General features: G+C 39.9%; 2 protein-coding genes across 2 annotated transcripts in view; both read left to right on the plus strand.

Moving 5' to 3' along the window:
* The window catches only part of LOC104955830 (cGMP-dependent protein kinase 1-like), a 29,966-nt gene extending 14,504 nt beyond the window's left edge, over positions 1–15,462 (plus strand). Inside the window, exons 8-18 of the mRNA XM_010783222.1 lie at positions 3,645–3,710; positions 5,555–5,629; positions 9,800–9,896; positions 10,007–10,146; positions 11,277–11,366; positions 11,506–11,647; positions 12,069–12,232; positions 12,364–12,486; positions 12,577–12,639; positions 12,759–12,825; positions 12,955–15,462. Coding sequence (XP_010781524.1) covers positions 3,645–3,710; positions 5,555–5,629; positions 9,800–9,896; positions 10,007–10,146; positions 11,277–11,366; positions 11,506–11,647; positions 12,069–12,232; positions 12,364–12,486; positions 12,577–12,639; positions 12,759–12,825; positions 12,955–13,053 — 1,126 coding nt within the window. The 3' untranslated portion in view covers positions 13,054–15,462. The remainder of the gene's footprint in view (positions 1–3,644; positions 3,711–5,554; positions 5,630–9,799; positions 9,897–10,006; positions 10,147–11,276; positions 11,367–11,505; positions 11,648–12,068; positions 12,233–12,363; positions 12,487–12,576; positions 12,640–12,758; positions 12,826–12,954) is intronic.
* Positions 15,463–17,297: 1,835 nt separating this feature from the next.
* On the plus strand, positions 17,298–19,215 carry LOC104955819 (dickkopf-related protein 1). The gene is made up of 4 exons (XM_010783212.1): positions 17,298–17,663; positions 17,785–17,929; positions 18,131–18,265; positions 18,384–19,215. Exons 1-4 carry the CDS (start codon positions 17,451–17,453, stop codon positions 18,644–18,646), a joined length of 756 nt encoding a protein of 251 aa, XP_010781514.1. The 5' UTR covers positions 17,298–17,450; the 3' UTR covers positions 18,647–19,215.
* The last annotated feature ends 2,104 nt before the right edge of the window (positions 19,216–21,319 follow it).

A 21,319-nucleotide genomic window follows, 5' to 3' on the forward strand; every position in this document is an offset into this window, starting at 1 on the left:
CAGCACTCAGAGCAACCAGAGTCAGAAGCAGCTAAACCCCTGAATTTACAAAATAAGAAACAATTTCACAAAGACTATGCATCATTAATGGGCTCATTTGTCAACTACAGACTCAGAAATAATAGGAACACTGCCACAAAATGCCACTAAAATAGAATCAATATGAGAAACTCTTGTTCGAAGTGAGTGTTCTTGAGGCAAAGCTCAGACATCTGAGACTCGAGGGTAACCTTTCAGCATTATCTGTTTGACACTGTGTTTGGTTACTCTAACAGCTCAGCTAGGGACTGAGGTATGTTGAGCAGCTTATATGAGGATGTTGGAGCTTGGAAAAACAAAACACAAATGCACCAATCAGGAAATGTTATTAAAGCAAGTGGCTGCCGGTAAGAGTAGGACAAATATATTCATACATGTCTGGTATGCTTTGGAAAGTAGTCAGTTATGTGTGAAATGCACAATGTTTTAGTTAATGGGAAAGAGCTGCAAAAACACAGGCACAATCATGCACTCAAGTGCTCTAATACCAACTTGTGACACAGCTACCCAGGCCTACCTGAATGCCTCTCAGTTAAAGCTACAATCATTGGCTGTAAATGGACTGCATTCCTATGTAGTACATTTTCTGCATTTATATAGCACTTTTCCAGTCTTTGCGAAACCCTCAAAGCGCTTTTGCATATAAGTGTGAGAATTCACCCCATTCATACAGAGGCAGAGGCTGCCGACTGAAACACACTCAGACACCGTTGGCCATGCCATAGGGAGCAATTCTGGGCAAGGTACCTTGCAGAAGTCCACTTTAATGGGTTGACTACAGGGGCTGGGGATCCAAACACAGACCTTCCAGTACAGTATGTGCATGACGTCTCCACCTCACTTACCTTATTTTACCCCATAGCTACTGTAGCACTCTCAGCCTCGAGACCTTATTTTCTTAACCCCCTTGACGGGATACCAGATCACTGTCCAATTACAAGGTTCATTTCAACTATCAACTGGAAATCAACACCCCAGGCTCCCTCCTGTGTAAGTCCAAAGGACGTTCCAGGAACAGCTTGCAGCTGCTTTTGCTGAGTCTCTGCTTGTCAATGTGTGTGTCTGTTTTCCAATGTGTTTCTTGTTGCGCTGCAATTAACAAGTGCAGAGGATAAGCAAGGCTGAGCAGTGTGTAAATGAATGATTCTGACAGATATTGTCTAGCGATTGTGTTTCATGAACATCGCTATTATCAACGCAGTGGCACACCAAGTTATTTCCCTCAGCCACAGAGGAGCAGCTGGCGACAGGTGTAACATGCTGCTCTCTAATATGAAACCCTTGAGGTCTCCGAAGGATAATTTATAATAACGTAACCACTATTCAAATATAGCTCGAGTGTTGTGTTGTGTTGTATCACCATGGTTAGCAAATGAAACAACCACTCTACTCTTCCTTTTATGAGACAAATTAACTCTCGAACAGATTGTAGGTGTCGCTATATCACAGTTCAGAAAACTGATGGGTAATAATTTATAAATGTGATGAATAATCTTCATAAATGTACTAAGGTTAGAATAAAAGATGTTTAAAGATGCTAACATTTTTGGACCTTGAAGTATTGACTTGTGACTACTATGGTGGAGATCCTGAAATGCACTACTCAGCATTTGGATTGGACTGAGAAGAAACATTTTTGTCTATGGATACATAAAATAAATGACATATTTAAAAATAAAATGTTGAAGTTACTCGACTGGCAGGTACTACCTTTGTAGAAAGTAGGACAGTAAGCTTTTGAAAAGTGACTCTACAGCTGGCAGATTGTCACTGGCAAATTCACAGCTGGGACACTACAAGCGTGCGCCTCAACAGCCCTCTACAGAGCAAGTTGGCTCCCTATACAGCTTCTGAATATTTAAATAATCCAAGAAATAAACCTATGTTATGAGGGTGTGTCATGCTTCCCTTTATGAACTACACATATCCAAAAGCTTATTTTCTCTTCCTACCTCATTCTCGCGCGATGTTAGCTATTGACAACTCATTCCCACTGACTGTCACTCATCGTGACTCTTGTTCCTCAAATGAATGATCACATAATCAGTGGCAACAACCACAGTAGTCTGACTAATCGAGTGTAGACTGCGGGTTTAAGCCTGTCAATATTCGCCCATTTCAGTCGGCATTCTCCTCTGCATCAATTTTGCAAAGGCAGCGTTCTTGCATCCTGTGCCTAGTGCTCCCCATGACCATTTTGATGGGTTTAAAGAAAGAAAAAAAAAGCCAGAAAATTGTTCTTTTAACACTATACAAGCATGATATTATGTGGAGCCAGACCTTCTTCTCGTAAACACAGTGCTGTTGAGATAGTTCTGGCTTTTCAAGACTACAACCACGGTGTAACCCAGTGGCTATACATCAAAATAACATTGGTTGTTCTTTCCCCCCCCATTAACCTGGATATAAATACTTTAAGTGTGCTTATAAAAATGGTATTGACTGTGCTGTTGTGGGTAAACAAAAGAACAGGTGGAGCAGGGTTTGCCAGAGTTAAGTTTTAAGAGCATGGAAGCAGGCCACAGGAGATTATCAGAGGTGAATGAAATACTGTATGTGAGGGCCCAAATAGTAATCTGTTAAAGTATCCTTTGCCCCTGACAAGCCCTGCCTCTCCTCTCCTCTCCAATATAGTCCTCACCTTTGAAAATGTGTTGTTCCCCCCACCAGCTGTGCCCTTTATTTAAAGGGGTCAGCAAAAAGATACAGAGTGCATGTGTGTGAGTCTGTGCATGAGGAGGGGTCTGCCTGCTAGAGGGAAGGCAGAGGGAGTAGACATAGCATGAGGAGTTATAGTCATTGTAATAGAGTTGCTGTATGTCCGATCTGACACATTTAGAGTGTTGGTCAGCTAGTGTTAGCACTTAAATTAAATCGAATCAACTATTGGTATTTAGAGCAGGGTTTGTTTCAACCTTCTATTAACTCCCCACCGGAATACTAAATTAATCCATCCTCCTATCCTATGAACTTTTTTTTTTTTTCAATAAGATGAAGGAGCAAATCATCTGCCTATGGGACATTCCCTGAGGATTTACTGTCTTTTTAAAATATTTTAGTCTACACTTGGTTTTGAGATTTATATATAACAACAAAAGACTTCCCTGCCCTGAGGGAGTGTGTGAAGGAAATCTGTACAGTAAAAGATGGATTCTTGGGATACAGACTCAGAGGACTCGTGTGGTTGGGGCGGCGACTCTGAAGAAGCATCATCGGAGGAAGATGAACTTGATGTCAAATATAATAAAGAGTAGGCAGCGATGTGTGTTGCATTTCAATAGTGATGTTTTCATTGTGTGCCTGAGCCATGAAGTGAATGGAGTTGAGAAAGACATAAACAAAGTTCGACTGTTTCCATCTTTACAGCGTTGATGAAGCTTTTAAAATTGTAATTATGTGATTCAATAACAGCAACACAGTGTGGAACAAATGTGTACATTTTGGTATTGTGTCTGATTGTGTCTGACATCTTTGCTTTTAATGACTGTTTTGAAATGCCATTTTCTTAATGTCTTTCATTTTTGTAAAGCACTTTGAATTGCCTTGTGTTGAAAGTTGCTATATAAATGACTTGCCTTGATTGTGTTTATTCTCTTTGTGTCCAGGGAGGATGTCAGGACGGCCAACGTCATCGCAGCAGAGGCAGTCACCTGTCTAGTCATCGATAGAGAGTGAGTATTATATATTGTGTTCTATGGTTAATAACTTTATTAATACTGTATTAATAAAGTTATTAACCATAGAACACAATGTTCTACATTGTAATCCTATTGTTTCTTAAGCATTGGTTCACATGGCACACATTTAGTTAGATTACATTCATTTTCAAACAAAAAAACATCAGTCGTCATGAATATGTCACATTTATATTCAATTACATATTACATTTCTACACCAGTAATTAATATTTTTCTTAATAGTTTGGATATGATGCATCTGCAGGATCAGGCTTCCCTCTCCTCTTCCATACAGTACATTGTTTGAATGTCTACTCACAAAGTTTGGGAGTGATAAAAAGTCTGCTGATGGATTCAGCTTCTATGTTTAGGACTCACCTAATATTCATGAAAATGTTTGCCAGACACAGACTTCCAACAAAAACAACAAACAACCGCAAGTGACGCCAAGATGGCATGTTTCTTAAGTCCCTCATCAACTTTAGTGAAGACATTTTGATTTTTGCCAGATTTGTGGCGGGATGACTAACAAGGTCTATTTTTTCCACTACCAAATGTTCAGCTTCACATTGCTTTGATGGTCTGGCACTTTATTACCGCGTTCATGTGTATGTATATGTGTGTGTAAGGAAACAGTCTATGAGCATCTCTGTCTCAAGCATTTAGCTGTGTGGAGAGAGTGGAGAGACAGATGGATTGGGCATAGGGAGGAGATAGTATCAGCTTACCAAGGGCCTCCCTCAGCCTCAGCCTCAGGGAACACGGCAGGCATCCTCTCAACTAGCAGAGGGGATAGTGAGTGAGTCACCAAGCTCAGGTGATTATCACTGCCTTTCACTCTGCCTAGCATACAACAGCTAATGCTGTCACAGCCCACAAAACCTGCTCATTGTGTGTGTGTGTGTGTGTGTGTGTGTGTGTGTGTGTGTGTGTGTGTGTGTGTGTGTGTGTGTGTGTGTGTGTGTGTGTGTGTGTGTGTGTGTGTGTGTGTCCCAGCAAAGCCAGTATTTGTGCAGATTCCAGGTTGTTAGTATCTAAACCATCTGTGTGCATGTCAATGATTCTTTATGTTTGTGCAATGCACCAAACCTAAACAGAGCATCTTAGGAGGTAAGATGAGGATAAATGCAAGACACTAAGAAGGAGATGGAAACAGTTGGAGAGAGATGGGGATAAAAAAAATCGACAGGAAGTCGCCATCTCACAACATGCAATAGCCCTGTAAGCAGCCAAACATTTAAAGAAAAGCTCAGCCCCAAAACAGCCGCAGCTTGCAGGCATTATAGTCTCAACAGGACAAAGCAGCAGATGTATTACATCGTCTGGCTGACAGCTTAATGAGCCTTGCATGAAAACTGTCTTATTGTCTTCCAGGATGTTTAGAGACTTCTGCATGGGAAGCTATACTTGAGCGAGAGATGAGCCGTAGCGTAGTTGGAGTGAGAACATTTTAATATCATTTCATGTTTATGGCCTAAAAAGAACACTGTTGTTTCTTTCAGTTTAATAACTTGAATTATTTGTATTCATTTGAACTATTATAATAGCCAGTGACTTTTTTTAAAACACTTAGCAAACTGTTCTATAATTCATTCAATAAAACATGCACAGCCTCTCCTTTAGGCTCTAACATTCACCCTCATCCCCAGCCTGCTATCACACTGTTTTACACCTCTTTGGAGAATCTTTACAGTGATTTTCAGAGGCTCGTCTCTAAAAGCAGACTAATGAATATTTAATAGTTACTGGCAGTGTTTTTATGGCTGTCTGACCATAAATTGCACCATCTTCTTATGAGGATATGTTGGATATTTTAACATTTGCTTTCTGTTTTGCAGTTCGTTCAAGCACCTGATTGGAGGTTTTGAGGACGTGTCCAAACAAGGCCACGAGGATGCCGATGCCAAAGCAAAGTAAGACGATTATAATTCAGTGGTATGCATACATAATCACAATAACCATTTTGCAAATATATCATTTTACTTTGAGCTTGTTTTGTTTTAAATAGACCATATTGTGATGAACCCCCAGCTGCAACATTTTAAAAAGGAGCTTGCTCTCGGCCAAGTGTTAATGCAGTATGCCTTTAGGTTTGTTATATAACCAGATAATACCCCTGAGGCAGGCCAGAAAGCAGAGGCTATGACCTCCGCCTCTATTTGTGGAGAAATTAATATGTACTCTATGTATCGTCGCTATGGAAACAAGAGGATAGTTCTATAGAAGGCACCTTGGCAATGAGGTGGTTATCTTTGTAGCTACACATCGGCATTATCGGATACCTCGCTCACTCAGTGCTATGTTTCGAGTCAAGGTGAGTTGAAACAAGAACGCAGTAATAAAGATGGCAGAGAGAGAGAGAGAGAGCAGAAAGAGCTTATCGGGGGACAAAGCAGACGAGGCTTCTGACCAACGCTTTGATTTCTAGCTGACTGCTGAGTGTTGGTCGTCTTTTGCAAGTCCGAAGAATTTAGTCAGCAAAGAGCAGAACATAACACCAGTTACTGTTGGACAGAGGCACTGAGGAAACAGAGATGACAATGAGAGGAGGGGGATGCATGGCTTGCCTCTGGCGTTCGGCTCTGGATAGCTCCCCCTCATGGCTCACGATCACTGATTATTGCCAGCAAATGTGTTTGATAGAAATAAAACCTGGTGTGTATTCTCTATCCCATTGTTCCTATCCCTGTGTCTCCGTAGGGAAGATAGTTTAAAGATTGATTTTATTGCAAATGAGCAACCAATCCTAGCCCTCATTTGTAACCCAATAATTAACCCTTTTCTCTAAAGATTAAGCCACTGCCTCCCTCTGGTCCCGGAGATCTGTCACATCAAAGTGTTTTCCACCGTGATTAAGGTAGCTCTCCCTGCCGCGTGCTGAGTGTGTGTCGTCTCTCGCTGACGCTCCCCAGCTGAGCACATTTGTTTCTTGGCGAGGAAAGCCTTAGTCAGGATCTCACGGTGACGGAAACTATCTCTAATTGGTCACAGCGGATAAGCACCAGGCAGTAGTACTATAACTACACAGCAAACTACAGCTGCTCTCTGTGAGGTTCACAGGTCCTTTCTTCAAACACTAGCTCCCCACATTGTTTCTGATCAAGCTGCTGCTTCTCTCTGCATGAGAAGCTTCACGCTACACAAAGTAGAGCCAATTAATCCCTTTTTGGTAATGGTCCTTTTATTTCTGTATGCATAACATATAGATTTGAGGTTTTTGTTTAGAGGAAAGCGATGTGAGAGATTAAAACAAGAATATTATGTTTTCAACCCATATCTTGCAGAGGTTGTTTTTTTTAAAGCTATTATTAAACCAATCAGGGACGTTGTTGCACATCATTAATGTTTTCCCTCTCCCTTAATGCCCTGTTATCTGTCCTAAAAAGGCATAACATCACATAAAAACTTCGGTTTTTTGGTGCTCAAATAAAACAAACAATACAAGCAGAACTACCCTCTAGGCTTTCATTTTCGTGATGAATTGTTTTCCTTTCAAATTGTGCATAAAAGTCTCAACTAAAAGTCTCATGAAACCAGCAGATGTCCTGTTTTGAGTATAACATTCTCTCAACGTACTGCTTATCACAACCCATCCAGCATGATGGAGATTAATGGGACAATATGAGCCAAGTATGACTCAGCATGTCCCATGTCTGTTGAGCAGGTGTAGGAGTTCAATATGTGAGAATCACTGGTAAATAAAAGTGACATTTAATGAGTCAGCTTTAAGGTCAGAGATGTTTCTTCCATCTCCTCTCCCTTGAGTCAGGCTAGACCAGAGGAAATGAGCACACACACACACACACACACACACACACACACACACACACACACACACACACACAAGACACACACACACACACACACACACACACACACACACACACACACACACACACACACACACACACACACACACACACACACACACACACACACACACACACACACACACACGGATTGCATCATTTTGTATGATCTCATCGGCTCACTGATACAGATTATCACCCACTGGGGTGCTACTTGACCGGCATAGGAACATTTTGTATTGCAGTGCTAGTATCACTCATGTAACATTGTCTAGTGACATGTAATTTTGACTTCACTAAACCTATGTACCTAACCAACTTCACAGTGTTTGGTGCAGCTAAGCAGTGTGTTTTTTTTATTCAAGTTCAACATTAAGAAATACATTTAAAGTGGATGTTTGGTCTGCGCCTGAATGTCGTATTCCATCAAACACTTCAGCCACGGGCATAGAAAAATGTCGCTCTCTGCCTATTTAAAAAAAAAAGTATGAGTATTTCTGTTACTGCTTTTGTAAATATCTTTCCTATTCATTGACTCTCCGAGAAGTGTCCTTGGAAATAGAGCAGCAGAACGTGTTTATCCTGTAAAGACTTTTCATTTCAATTAATTGCACTGCTATCTTCACCAGCTGGTTTCAAGGTTACCTTATTGTATTAACTTAAAAAGGAATCTTGCACAGAATAGACTGTATTTTTCCGCCATTTTCTACTTAAAATCTAGCTCTTTTATGCTTCAAAGGAGTTATTGTTCACCAGCTTCAAGTATTTGCTCCTTACCTTTATACTTGAAATGGATAAAGGATGCCATCTGCTGGCTGAATGACACTATTACCTTTAAACCTTTTTAAAGACCTTAATATCCGTTTATATCTGAATTTACGAGACTTCCCTTCTTATGTGTACCCATAAGTCCATGCATGCATATGTGTTGGCACTCATTAATAATCCTGTCCCACACACAGAACTCAATGTACTCTCGCTTACCTCTCTCCATCCTTTAGTTAAGCAGAGTGCATTTTGGGATTTGGAGTGTATTCTGGGATGGCATCCAGACGAGAGGATGGGAGAAAAGATAAAAGGATCACCTGTAAATCTTACATTCAAATGGTAGTGCCTGTTTGTACACAAATAAACGGGCACTGCCCTAGTAACCTAATGTGTTTCTGTGAAACATGGTGCCTTAGTAACCTGCCAACACATGCCCCTACTGTGCCCACTGGTATGTAGCTTAGGGAGAAAGGTTTTATTGTTCTGGCTGATGTATCTGGTGGATTTGCAGGAGTAAAATCCTCTTTCCACATCTCAAATGCCTCAAAGGCTGAGATGGATGTCTCATTTGCCACTTTTATTTATCAAATTGGAACCCAGAACTGTATTCATAAAATGAGTCATTGTTTAACTCTTAGATAAATAAATGTAATCCCTGCTGCGCCATGAAGGAAGACTGCTGAGTTATCTAAACAAGTCTTCCTTCTAGGGGAATGTTTTGATAAATGTCTTTCACTGGCATACTTCTGTGACGTTGAAGGCAATGGTCTGTTGTTCTGAGTGACCCAGAAAAAGGCTGTCCAGGCTCCGATCTGTCCTAAACCCACTGTTCCAGACACCGAGTTGATGAAACTCTGTCTGGATCAAACAATAAACAGGAGAACATACCGTACATCTGGGGCAAAGAAATAGACACGGGGAAGCTATCTTTACTGCCAGCATGTGCAGGTCTGCAGTGGCATGCTGGGGATGTTTGGTGGCAGAGTCAGGCAGCAGTAGAGAGCTTGGGTGACAGATCTTTAGTCCTAACATTTATGGTGCCTTTTTCCCTAACGTTTACTGGACCCTTAACACATTTCGACACTATGATTATTTTCTTTACTAGGTCTTTTTTGGCTTGACCAGCTGACAGATTGTATACTCCACTACATCATGTCTTATTCACAAAACATTCATTTAGAATATATAAGGGTGGGAAAACCATGCTTAACATCTTTATTTTGAAGAACAGTCTTTTGTAGATTCCGAAACCTTGTTAGTACTTTACTAGAGGACTGAACTCCAACACATCCTGTTCACATTTATACACTCCACATCCTCAATAACATCCTCGAAAGATTAATAAGCGTTTAATCCTCTAAGATTTGCAAACAAATGAGCTAAAGTAGTGGCGGATATTTTGTCTCAGGTTGTTGGAAGTGGATAATCTCTCCTTTCATCCTGCACCTCATCACTAATCCTGTTCCGATTCTGTCTTTTTTCCACCCTTTTTTCCTGGCACCACAGGTATGAAGCAGAGAATGCGTTCTTCTTCAACCTCAACTTAGCTGACTTTAACATCATCGACACTCTGGGAGTTGGTGGCTTTGGTCGTGTTGAGCTGGTATGGGGGCCCTGCACTGTGACAGTTCCAACTTTACAATTGTCTATGTGGGCTCATGTGGAAGCTGACTTTTTGTATTTGAATTTCTTTCTTTCTTTTTCTCACTGCAGGTTCAGCTCAAGAGCGATGAGAACAAAACCTTTGCCATGAAGATCCTGAAGAAGCGACACATTGTCGACACAAGACAGCAGGAGCACATTCGCTCAGAGAAACTCATCATGCAGGAGGCGCACTCTGACTTCATTGTTAGGTACACCTGTGAACTGCTTCATTCAAAAGGCAGTATAAATAATCTACAATGTTCCATACATTTCTCAAGGATTGTTACTTTATTCATTTAGAACCAAAAGGACTGTGGATTCTTTGTCAAGCTTATAAAGGTTTCGTCACACATTGTGCATTTCAACACAAATGCAGAATGAATGTGTGTGTGTTTGTGTGTCTACCTGTGATGTTCCTGAAACTCTGGTGATCTATAAAAGGCGTTCTTCCTGCTGTTTTGTCTGTGTATGCTGGAAGACGCGCCATCTCTTGTGACCCTGAAAGAAAAAAAGGAGGCACATCAGTGCTATGTTTATGCTACACTATAAAGGTATTCACAGGGAGTCCTTGAACTCCAGGGGGCCCCAGTTACCTCAGGGGTGCTGAATAACTGTTGCACAATTTTATAGATTCAGTTTTAGTTTTCATAAGGTTGAGTGTCTGTAAATAGACATTGCACTAACATAAATATAACATATTATTATCAAAGATACATCAGATTGTTTCACAGGCTAACAGGTCAGCTAGTTAGCTAACCTATGCTCAATCCCTGTGGGGCTACTCTCCATAACGGTGGACTAGTTAGCTATATTAGGTACTATTATATTTATAGCTTAGTACCAAATGCACCATAAAAAGGTATGCTTTTTCACAAGAGTCTATGTAGCTTTATACGTTATGGTAGGCCCAGTTTCATATGCAACTAAATGTTAAGCACATTTAGTCGGGGGTCCATGCTCCATCTATATTTTAACTAAGTAGTCCGTAGCCTAATAAGCATAACATAATCATGGACTATTGGTGGAAATACAGTTGCTCTTTCTGACCACATACTCTGTTTAAAAGATAGTGAATAGAGGCAGTTTGATGTTACATTGCTTCTTACACAACTAGTGATGGTATATGCGTTATTTAAATATTAACAGCGTGCATACAGATAAATGTTTTTATTGGAATGTCCTTTGCATATATTGATATCGTTGACAAACATTTTGTAAGAGTATGTATCAGCTCTTCTTCAACTGTGAAATATTAATTAATTACACAACTAGATATTTACCACATTACATTTAAAAACTGTTATAGTGAGACTCTACCTTTTTATTTTCTAATTTTCAGACTCTATAGGACGTTCAAGGACAGCAAGTACCTCTACATGTTGATGGAGGCTTGTTTAGGGGGAGAGCTGTGGACAATACTTAGAGACCGGTAAGCTCATTTGTTTTAGCCAAGTTATATTTCTGTTACTGCTAGGGATGCAAAGCGTAAGTATCAGAACATGTGGATAACGAAAGGTGCAGTAATAGTCCTAAAACCTAAAGTATCTGTTGTTGTGCTGTGTTTCCAGGGGTTCATTTGAGGACTCAACCACCAGGTTTTACACAGGGTGTGTGGTGGAGGCCTTCGCTTACCTACATTCCAAAGGAATAATCTACAGAGACCTCAAACCAGAGAACCTTATTTTGGACCACAGGGGATATGCCAAACTGGTAAGAGATCAATAAGGGATTACCGAAGAACTCCGAATAATTTCTTCTGTCTTTTGTTGAAGGGAGAAATCTAACCTTTTTATGACACTACACAGGAGTATCAAATTAATCTCGAACTCGAGTCTTCCATTACACTTCAACAGTTGACTTTTGTTGCGAGTAAATAATAGTATAATTAAAGTATAATTGAGTTTAAGCTGGCATTTGTTTGGGGTGCTGCCATTACCTTTCCCCGGCTGGAGAAACCAGCTTGTTGCTTTTGGCAGAGCAGCAACCAGCTGCTCCATGACTTTTATCCACCATGCCAATACATTAATATGCACATGATCTCATTCAAATAAGGATCAAATTGTTTTGTTTTGAAATGAAATACCTTTTCAACTTCATCTTACTGACAAAAAAAACGTTTTCTTTGTCACAGGTCGACTTTGGCTTTGCCAAGAAGATCGGGTTTGGGAAGAAGACGTGGACCTTCTGTGGGACACCAGAGTATGTAGCACCAGAGATCATTCTCAACAAAGGCCACGACATCTCAGCCGACTACTGGTCGCTAGGCATCCTCATGTTTGAGCTCCTAACTGGCAGGTACACTCAAGTCTATAAACCTTAGGTGTGCTTTGAGATGGCATATGGTATCATGCACAACAAAAACAATAAATAATATTTTGTATTGCATTTCTCACTCAAGACTAATATCTTGACCTGTGTTTATCTAGCCCTCCATTCTCTGGTCCTGACCCTATGAAAACGTACAACATCATCCTGAGAGGCATCGACATGATCGAATTTCCAAAGAAAATTACCAAAAACGCTGGCAACTTAATTAAAAAGCTATGCAGGTGAGTGTCTGTGCTTCTGGCGATAGTTTAGACTGAGTAATTGATTTAAGTGGCTTATTTTCATTATGAGTCATCTTTTTTTTTCTACAGGGATAATCCCTCTGAACGACTGGGAAACTTGAAAAATGGTGTCAAAGACATCCAGAAGCACAAGTAAGCATGTGTATACAAGAAAATCAAATCCTTTTAGTTGTACATTTCTCTGAGCAGATTAATTTGGTAGTTAAACATAATTATGAAATAATAAAGAAGACATGCTGTTTTTTCTTCAGATGGTTTGAAGGCTTTAACTGGGAGGGCTTGAAGAAGGGGACATTGACGCCTCCTATTATCCCCAACGTAAGTGCACACTTGCGATGCTTGTTAATATTTTCTAGTTGCTCTTTTGTAGTCACTTTCATACTCTAAATACGTTTTTCCATCGGCTTGTTAAGCCTTTCGGTTAACCTTTTTCTGTCTTCACACCAGCTCACATCAGCAGTTGACACAAGTAACTTCGACAACTTCCCAGAGGACAACGAGGACCCGCCTCCTGATGACAACTCTGGCTGGGATGTTGATTTTTGAAATCCGCTTCTCAACTTAAAACCAAAAGAAACTCTTCTTTTGTTGGCTTGGAGGCCATCTTGGGGATACGGATGTGTTGTAAAAAAAACTGCTATAAAAAGAGAGGATTTGGAGAAGAAGATAGACAGATGGATGGAAAACCCTCTGGGTCACCAATATGCCTTTATTTCACTGTGGCTCTGGATCAAGCATTTATATTGGGACTGCTGTAGCACTTCTTCAGTGTTGTCTTACACTCTGCTCTGAAGGCAAAGGAAAAGAAAGTGCAGGGATACACATAAACACACGACACAACAGAGGCTGATAATGGAGCCAGGTTTTCTCATGTAACAGGGAATTATGTTCAATGGGTGGATGATTGTTCCATAGTTTGTCTAAGTTTTGGTTCTAGGGTCAATAACAGTGAAAAATGTGGACTGCGCAAAAAAACAGAAAACGCTGATGATGATTTTTTTGTGTTGGTATCTTCGCAATATTTGGTGAAATGTTTGAAGGACATTGGATGGGTTTAGGATGTTACTTCTGGACATGCAGCTGCTTTCTGCAGACTCCGATAATTTCCAGAGATCTACACACTACAGTTTGCAAGTAAAACTGTATCAAGTGCCCAAGACTAACCTGAATGTCACATTTCCCTCTTATTTGAAGTCCATAAGGCATGCACGGTACATAGTATTTGAATTAAGAAAATACACTTCGCCACAACAAAATCAAATACTTAGTACACTTTATATAAGATACCTTGAAAAGCACAAACACTGTGCCTTGAGTGGAAAGAGACGTGAATCTTAAAAGTGCCCTCCTTAAAATGTAATGAATCACACACCGACAAACACGAAATGTCAGCTAGTATTTCCATGAAGCAATGTGTCATTATGCACTTAAGACCATTAACTGGGAAAATTAGCAGTTACAGCTCATTTTAAGCTTCAGTAGATGGTGCCACACCTATTTTCTTTAATACGCTTTTAATTTACACGTATAAATGCGTCTCTGCCTACATACTTCTTAAGTTTGTTCTGAAATCACCCAAATGCCTCGTCATCTTTTCGCCTCTGTATAGTTCTGACACAACTGTGAACATGGTTTCAATGTCTTTGGTGCTGTTATTGATACATTATAATAAGAGATGGTGAGGTGACAGTACTGGTTATTGTTTTTGTAAAGTGATTCTTTTGTGCCTGTTTTCTTTGTAACGTATACTTGACTTTGTTCTTTAGACAAATTGGAGATTTGTGTGCAATTGTAAACTCGATTGAGGCTTTATTTGACCTCACTTGACACCATGTTACATTGTGCTAAGTGGTATTCCCGAGTGCTTTTTTACAAACAGGTTAAGTTAAAGCTTAAATTAATCATCCTTGTCTTTGGAGGCATTAAACACATTCACATTATCTTAAGACTATCTTGACTTAACATCATCTAATAGATATTTTAAAAGCGAAAAAATTAAAAGGAGATTATATTCTGTGAAACTCACAACTTCGACCATTGGCGCCATGATCTCTCACCCTGCTCATCATCCCTCATGTCCAAAGATCAGAAAAAATGTAAGTGCCTTAAATCAATGGCATACAAATTTAACATCACAAGTCCTTTTCGATGCTGCATGAAAACATTTACACCTCAAAAACGTCTGTTTCCTCTTAGATGGCTGCTTCTCATCCTTTTTCATATCTAATAAATACATTAATCACCATGAAAAGAGAATTTTTAGTCATTTGATAGCTGACATGAAATTAATTTCCTGCTTACCCCTTGTGGTATATCTCACAGGAACATTCATTAAAAGTGAGATGATAATAATCTATCATACCTGATATGTCTGCAATGAAATGCTTTTCTCTACATGTCTAAAATGGTCTTAAGTAAACCACAGCTGGCCTGAGATAAAGTGAAGTATAAATCCTGGATCAGAGAGACATCCATCACCTGTTTCAGTCATGAAATGTGAGCATGCAGCAATGGCGTGAATGATTTGCAGTTTTGAACATTTCACAGCTTGGTAAACAGTATTACTCTTTACCACTGTTGACAATCTTTGACGGTATGATAGCATTGATCATAATGTATCAACATTGTTAAAATGATCACTGTTTCTCTCATATTTCATGAAGCCAAACAGACCCACACATTTCACTTTCATAAATCATTGAATGAAGACATCTTAGATCTGTGGGCATACCATGAGTATTTTCTGTTGCTGTATTAAGGGCGGGTCATGTTTATCACAAAGCCTTATGTATGCCATCACTTCACAAACCACTGGTTTTGAGTCTTATATTGACCGCCTTCTGCAATGTTACCTGATATTTGCCTTGTGTTATGTTGTTTATCTGCTGTAAATGAGTTTTGCAGAGTGCCACCTGTAAGATTTTTAAAATTATAGAGTAAAAACAATACTTTTGAGCGGTGTTTGTCTCGTAGTTATTTTGTATCCAACTCTGAATAAGTTATTAAAAACGTGTGCTGGGGAGATTTGAGTTTGATGTAATTGCCACAAGGGGGGGCTATAGGTAAGGCAGATGTAAGCTTGAGTCTGATGTGAAATAGTTAAGGTTGCCTGAGATCTAATAATCGGTCCTACAGTCAATGTCATCCACATAGCCTACTGGTAAGTGCAGATGATTCAGCTTCTCTGGTCTCAGTGTTATTCGCACAACAAATCTGTTTGGGGGACAGGGAAATGGCTTCAGTCATAACAACAGGGTGACACTTCGAAGAGATCAAAGGGGATCAAAGTGCATCAAAGGAGCTCACCTTACCAGCACTGACATTTAGTAAAGTGGAGATAAAAGCACTACTTCAAAAGACATACAGCAATTCAAACGCGCAAAGTGCTACAGTGTGTTTGTCAGGTGTCTATGGCGCATCTCTTCCTCGCAGACACACACGCATATGCACGCACACGGCACACACACATCCTCACACTCAAACATAAGCTACGTGACCAGCAGATGACGTCCAAGTGCCAAGATAGCTTCATAAACCAAAGGGGTCGTTTCCAATACGCACTTCAGCACCTGTGTTTTTTCAGCACATCCTAAACCAGACAAATTGAGCCCCCTAAGATACTTAAGAAAAACACTTTGCACTATTTCGCAACATGGGACTTAATTCACAAAAAAATATTTCAATAGACTAAGTCAACTAACTGGTAAAACGGTGATATTATATTGGGCTTGTTTTATAGACAGAAGTCAATCAAACACGTTTTTTCTAACCTTAAATGGGTTATTTCTTACAGTGGAGGAGCCCAAAGGGTCACCGAACAGGACAGATCAGAGTTGCCTTTAATCTCAAAGTGCCAGTCAACCCTGAAAGGCCTCGCCACGGAAGTCCATTAATTCGGTAAACTTTTCACACCCCTTAATGGTCTGCAAATCCCACACATTGATGTCCGCGACTGGTGTAATCAAGCACACTTTGGAGGATAATTGCCCCCTTTGCAATCAGAAGGATCAAATGAAGTAGTTAATCGACGCAAGTGACTTCAATCACTGTCTTCACACAGCCAAAGGGCAGTTAGGCTACTTGAATGTCAAAGAAACGGGAAAAACCAAACAGCATTTATAAAGAAGGGTGACAGAGTTTATGAAGAAAAATAACACAAAATCCCACATTTTGAAGAACACTGTAGCAGATACATGTATTATTTTGGATTAATTATGCCAATAACTGCCTGAAAAACATTACAAGTCGATTATGATTTAATGGGGAAATGTTACAATCAACGTTTTTTTTTTTTAAATGAATAGCCTACTGATATAAAACATGACTACTTTCGTCTTATGATGAGTTTCATTTGAAAGCGACTGAAATAGATTATTTATAGCCTACCTATCCTATTTAAATATGTAATATAATCTGTGAGACCACGTTTATTCTCCACAAATGCTTTAAATATGTTGAAAAAGCAGAATACGGAGAAAAACTGGTAAACCTTAAAAAAAGTATACTAAACAATAAAAAGGAACATATCATTTATTCACTCTTGTTTTTTCATTAATTAAAAATGTGATTTCAATGTAGATTAAGAAAGTCCATCTCTCTGGAAATACTTTATTTCCAGGACTCGTTACTTGGTGATGGGCATTCAGTGTGGGGGGAGAATGGATGGCCATTTCCGTACAGTGGGTCTCTCTTTGAAATTCCACCCCTCCGCCTTTGTTGTGCACAGCGAGGGGCGGGAAGACAAACAGGTCCACATGTATAAAGAGATCAACCGAGAACTGTGAGTCAGTAGGCTTCGACAGCATCCTGTGAAACTCTCTGGAAACTTTGGGATTCAGGATTTGAGTTCGCTTTTGGACTTTGCCACTTTTTGAATTTATTAAAAATAAATTGGGTTTTTTTCCCCCGTGTGTTTACAACACAGCAGATTAAAAGCGAGAATCATGCAGATACCGGCACACCGCTTCTTGGCTCTGTATCTCACGCTGTTTGGATACCTTGGGGATGTCTACACGGGAACAGTCCTTGTAAACTCCAATGCTATCAAGAACCTGCCCGGTGCTTCGGGGGGTAAAGGCTCCGACACTGTCAGCCCGAGTCCGCGCACCTCTCCCTCCGGAAGCTTTGGACACAAATTACCCGTGGACACCTTGCAGGTAATTACATTTCCCGTGCGTAAAAGGCATTCTCTGCGCTAAGGCAAAAGTCTTGTTATGTGAGTTTCATATGTGATATATCATTCCTAAATGACACCCTTTACTTGTTTTATCACTATAGCAGTCAGCTGTTTGCACGGGTGATGAAGACTGTGGAGGTGATGAATTCTGTAACGACGCTCGAGGCGCCTGTCTGCCCTGCCGTAAGAGCCGGAAGCGTTGCGCACGGGACTCCATGTGTTGCGCAGGAAACCGCTGCAGCAATGGTGAGCAGAGGCATCTTACCTGAAACAAATGCTGTTATTTACGATTTACTCAGTTGTTAATGATAATCTGATAACTGTGAATAATTTTCTTGTAGTCATATGCAATTATGTGTTTGCATGTTTTGCTGATATCCTTGTATCCAAATCTGTATAGTGTCAAATACAAACCCTAAATGCGTTTCCTTCTTTTGACAATTATAGGTGTTTGCCAGGCAAATGACATAGATGGTGCAGATGCATCCATCGTCACAGGCTGGCACAAACACAACAACACCATGGAGCATCATACTAAAAAGCCTTCCACTGCCCACAACAATCAGCCTATTTCTACAAAAGGTGAGTTAAGATTATTCAAACTTGATCAGGTTTCATTTAGTAATACCACAAGCAGTTTCAGTAAAGTGTCTTTCATACAACATATTTTAACCTCTCTCTTTTGATCATCTTTTTCCAGGCCAGGAAGGGGATAATTGTCTGAGATCTGCAGACTGCTCTGAGGGTCTGTGCTGTGCCAGACACTTCTGGTCTCGTATCTGTAAGCCTGTGCTGACGGAGGGCCAGGTGTGTACGCGTCACCGCAGGAAAGGCACCCATGGTTTGGAGCTGTTCCAGCGCTGCGACTGCGGAGACGGTCTATCCTGCCGACCAGAGAAAGGAGAGCGAGACCTCAGTGTCAGCAGGACAGCCCGGAACCTACACACCTGTCAGAGACGCTGACACTAAAGCGTGAACACACAGTGACAAAGAAACACACACACACATCCTGCAAACCAACAAATCAGTCATATACACTGACATACACTTTTCAGCTTTCATTCCACCAGAGATGCTGACACAAAAACACGTAGACACCCAACACCTAAGACATTCTTTCCTGCCAAAGTTGCTGACACAAACAGCACCCGGAAGGATGGACATGATTCCTGGTAAAGTGATACACCCAGAGGGATGCAACAGTGCAAGACAGACTGATCCAGTTCCCCATTAATAGTCGGAAGTTAGGAAGTGATATTTCAGAAGTCTTGGGGAGATCGATTCATGTCGTCGGTAATGGCAGAGCTGTTTTGTTTCTCTTTTTATGGAACTTCAAGCCTCAGTTATTGCAGTAAATTACTGCATTGTAAATATTATCCAGGCACTTAATTGAGCTATTGAATTCTGTCAACACCAGTATTATAAAGACATGGTGCTGCATGCATTGTAAATCTGTTATATATATTGTTTTATAAGAAAATGTTCTATAGAAAATGTGAATATATTTGTTTTATTAAACAACATTCAATAACCTTACTCTTTTGTTCTGGAAATCTTTTTGTGTTAATAGTTTCTCTGATCTACTGTGTAACAAAAAGAAATGTCTTATGGGAAATTGTTTCAGAGAGGTTTCACTAAAATTGTTTCAAACATATTTTTTACCGCAGATGTTAGGGTTCAAACCATTTAGTCCAAATATTCACTTAAGGGTTGTTACCAGTGGGTAACATTTCTTCTAGAATAACAATTTTCCCCTTTTGGAAAGCAAGAGTTATTTGAACAATCACTTGGTGGTGTAAAACCCATAGCCCAGTATTCACAAAGCACGAGTTGAGGTTGAGTGGATGGTTACAATGTTTGGCCCATATTTGTTTCTCCAACCCATTACACACAATTACTGGGATATATGCAAACACACTCGCAGAAAACATACTTACAACAAACAACACACTTTCCTGAGTCAGGAGCCTCAACAGGCCACATCCTGCTATAGGAAGCAGATGATGGTCCATCAGAGCTATGTCATCAGACGTATGATGAAAACAGGACAGGATGCTGCCATATCAAATGATAACTGCAAAGGGGTAATAACAAAGTGTGTGTGTCCTGGCGAGTGTTTGCCACCTAACCCTTTGGTGTTGCTGGCTAGTTTCTAATTATAACATCCCTGCCTTCATGTGCAACAGAGCAGATAGCCAGCTATACAAACCTCTAATTACTTCATCTTACTCAATCTACCAAAGGATTCATGAAATGAGGTGCACCATCATTTTTGTGATGCAACAAAATAAGAAGATCTTGGTTTTCAATCTGTTCAATTGCACAGTACACCCCGTTTCCTGGCTGTTGTGCAATGGATGTGCTCTAATGTGAAGGCTATGAATCCATCCAGATACACCTTGGTGCCTGTAATTAGACGTGTTTAGATTAGAAGATGGGGAGGAAATTACTGTACTTTCTGCTTGATTCTTGTCAGATCAAAAGGAGCACACGCCACTCTTGATATCTGACCCAGCCAGTAACCTCTTCATCTGTTTACTTCCACAGACATTACATTTAAGTTGTCAAAGGAAGCAAGGTGAGGTTAACTTAGACTCTGATTGAGAATCGGTTCAAAAGTAACTTATGTCATTTACTCAAGGGCTGCACTTAAGTATAATTCTGAGGTACTTTATCATTCTACTTCTCTACTCATCAGAGGGACACTTTGTACTCTTTACTCCACAACATCTAACTGCTGGCACCAGTTACTCAATAGGTCGTTTTTTAAGAAGCTATAATGAGCCTGTAAATACGCATGTAAATACATCTGTAATAACAACACAATGATATATAATATGAAATATAACACTGTCAAACCGACATGATAGTACTGACAGAAAAACACTAAACATACTAAATACTAAACAAGCCCCCAATGGCTATAGTTTTCAAAAATGGATTAAAGCCCACAGAGTTTTAAACTGTCCATCAATATTTGTTCTATTTATTGAGGAACTTGCTGCTGCAATTTGTATAAATGTTAACATCATAGTAATTATATCCCTAACCTTCCTTAACACTTTAGTTTTCGTTTGCAGACCACTATTCCCTTATCTGTTTATATCAGTTTCAGAAATCTCAGATTGGACTATGAATTAAATCACAAATGTTACCCATATATACATTTATATAAACGTACAATTGCCTTGCAAGTGAATTCAATAATAAAAAAAGCATTTTCTTATAAAAGAAACCCATGAAACAATACAAACTACTATCAGCTATATTGAACAATGTCCCTCCACACATACAAATGGTATAAGGACTTACAGCTACAGATTTCTTGACCAGGATTTGTAGTGATCTCTTCCCACAATAAACAAAACTAACCCTAAACGATACCAATGTATTCAAAGAACACAACAATTTCCCAACAAAATTCAGATACATACTCACACTGCCCAATGAACAAACATGATGATCTAAACTGCACCTGGCTCCCTATAACGAGAGGTAGTATCTTTCTTTCGTATCTTTATCTCTCAGTCATCAATACACCCACCTAAAACCACAAACCAATACTTGTTGAACTTGAAAACAAGACAATAAGCATCGCACAATGGTTTGACCTTCTCTCAGATTATTTCAATGGAA

The sequence above is a fragment of the Notothenia coriiceps genome, unplaced genomic scaffold (genome assembly GCF_000735185.1).
Source record: "Notothenia coriiceps isolate Sejong01 unplaced genomic scaffold, NC01 NC01_scaffold00024830, whole genome shotgun sequence".
NCBI lineage: Eukaryota > Metazoa > Chordata > Actinopteri > Perciformes > Nototheniidae > Notothenia > Notothenia coriiceps.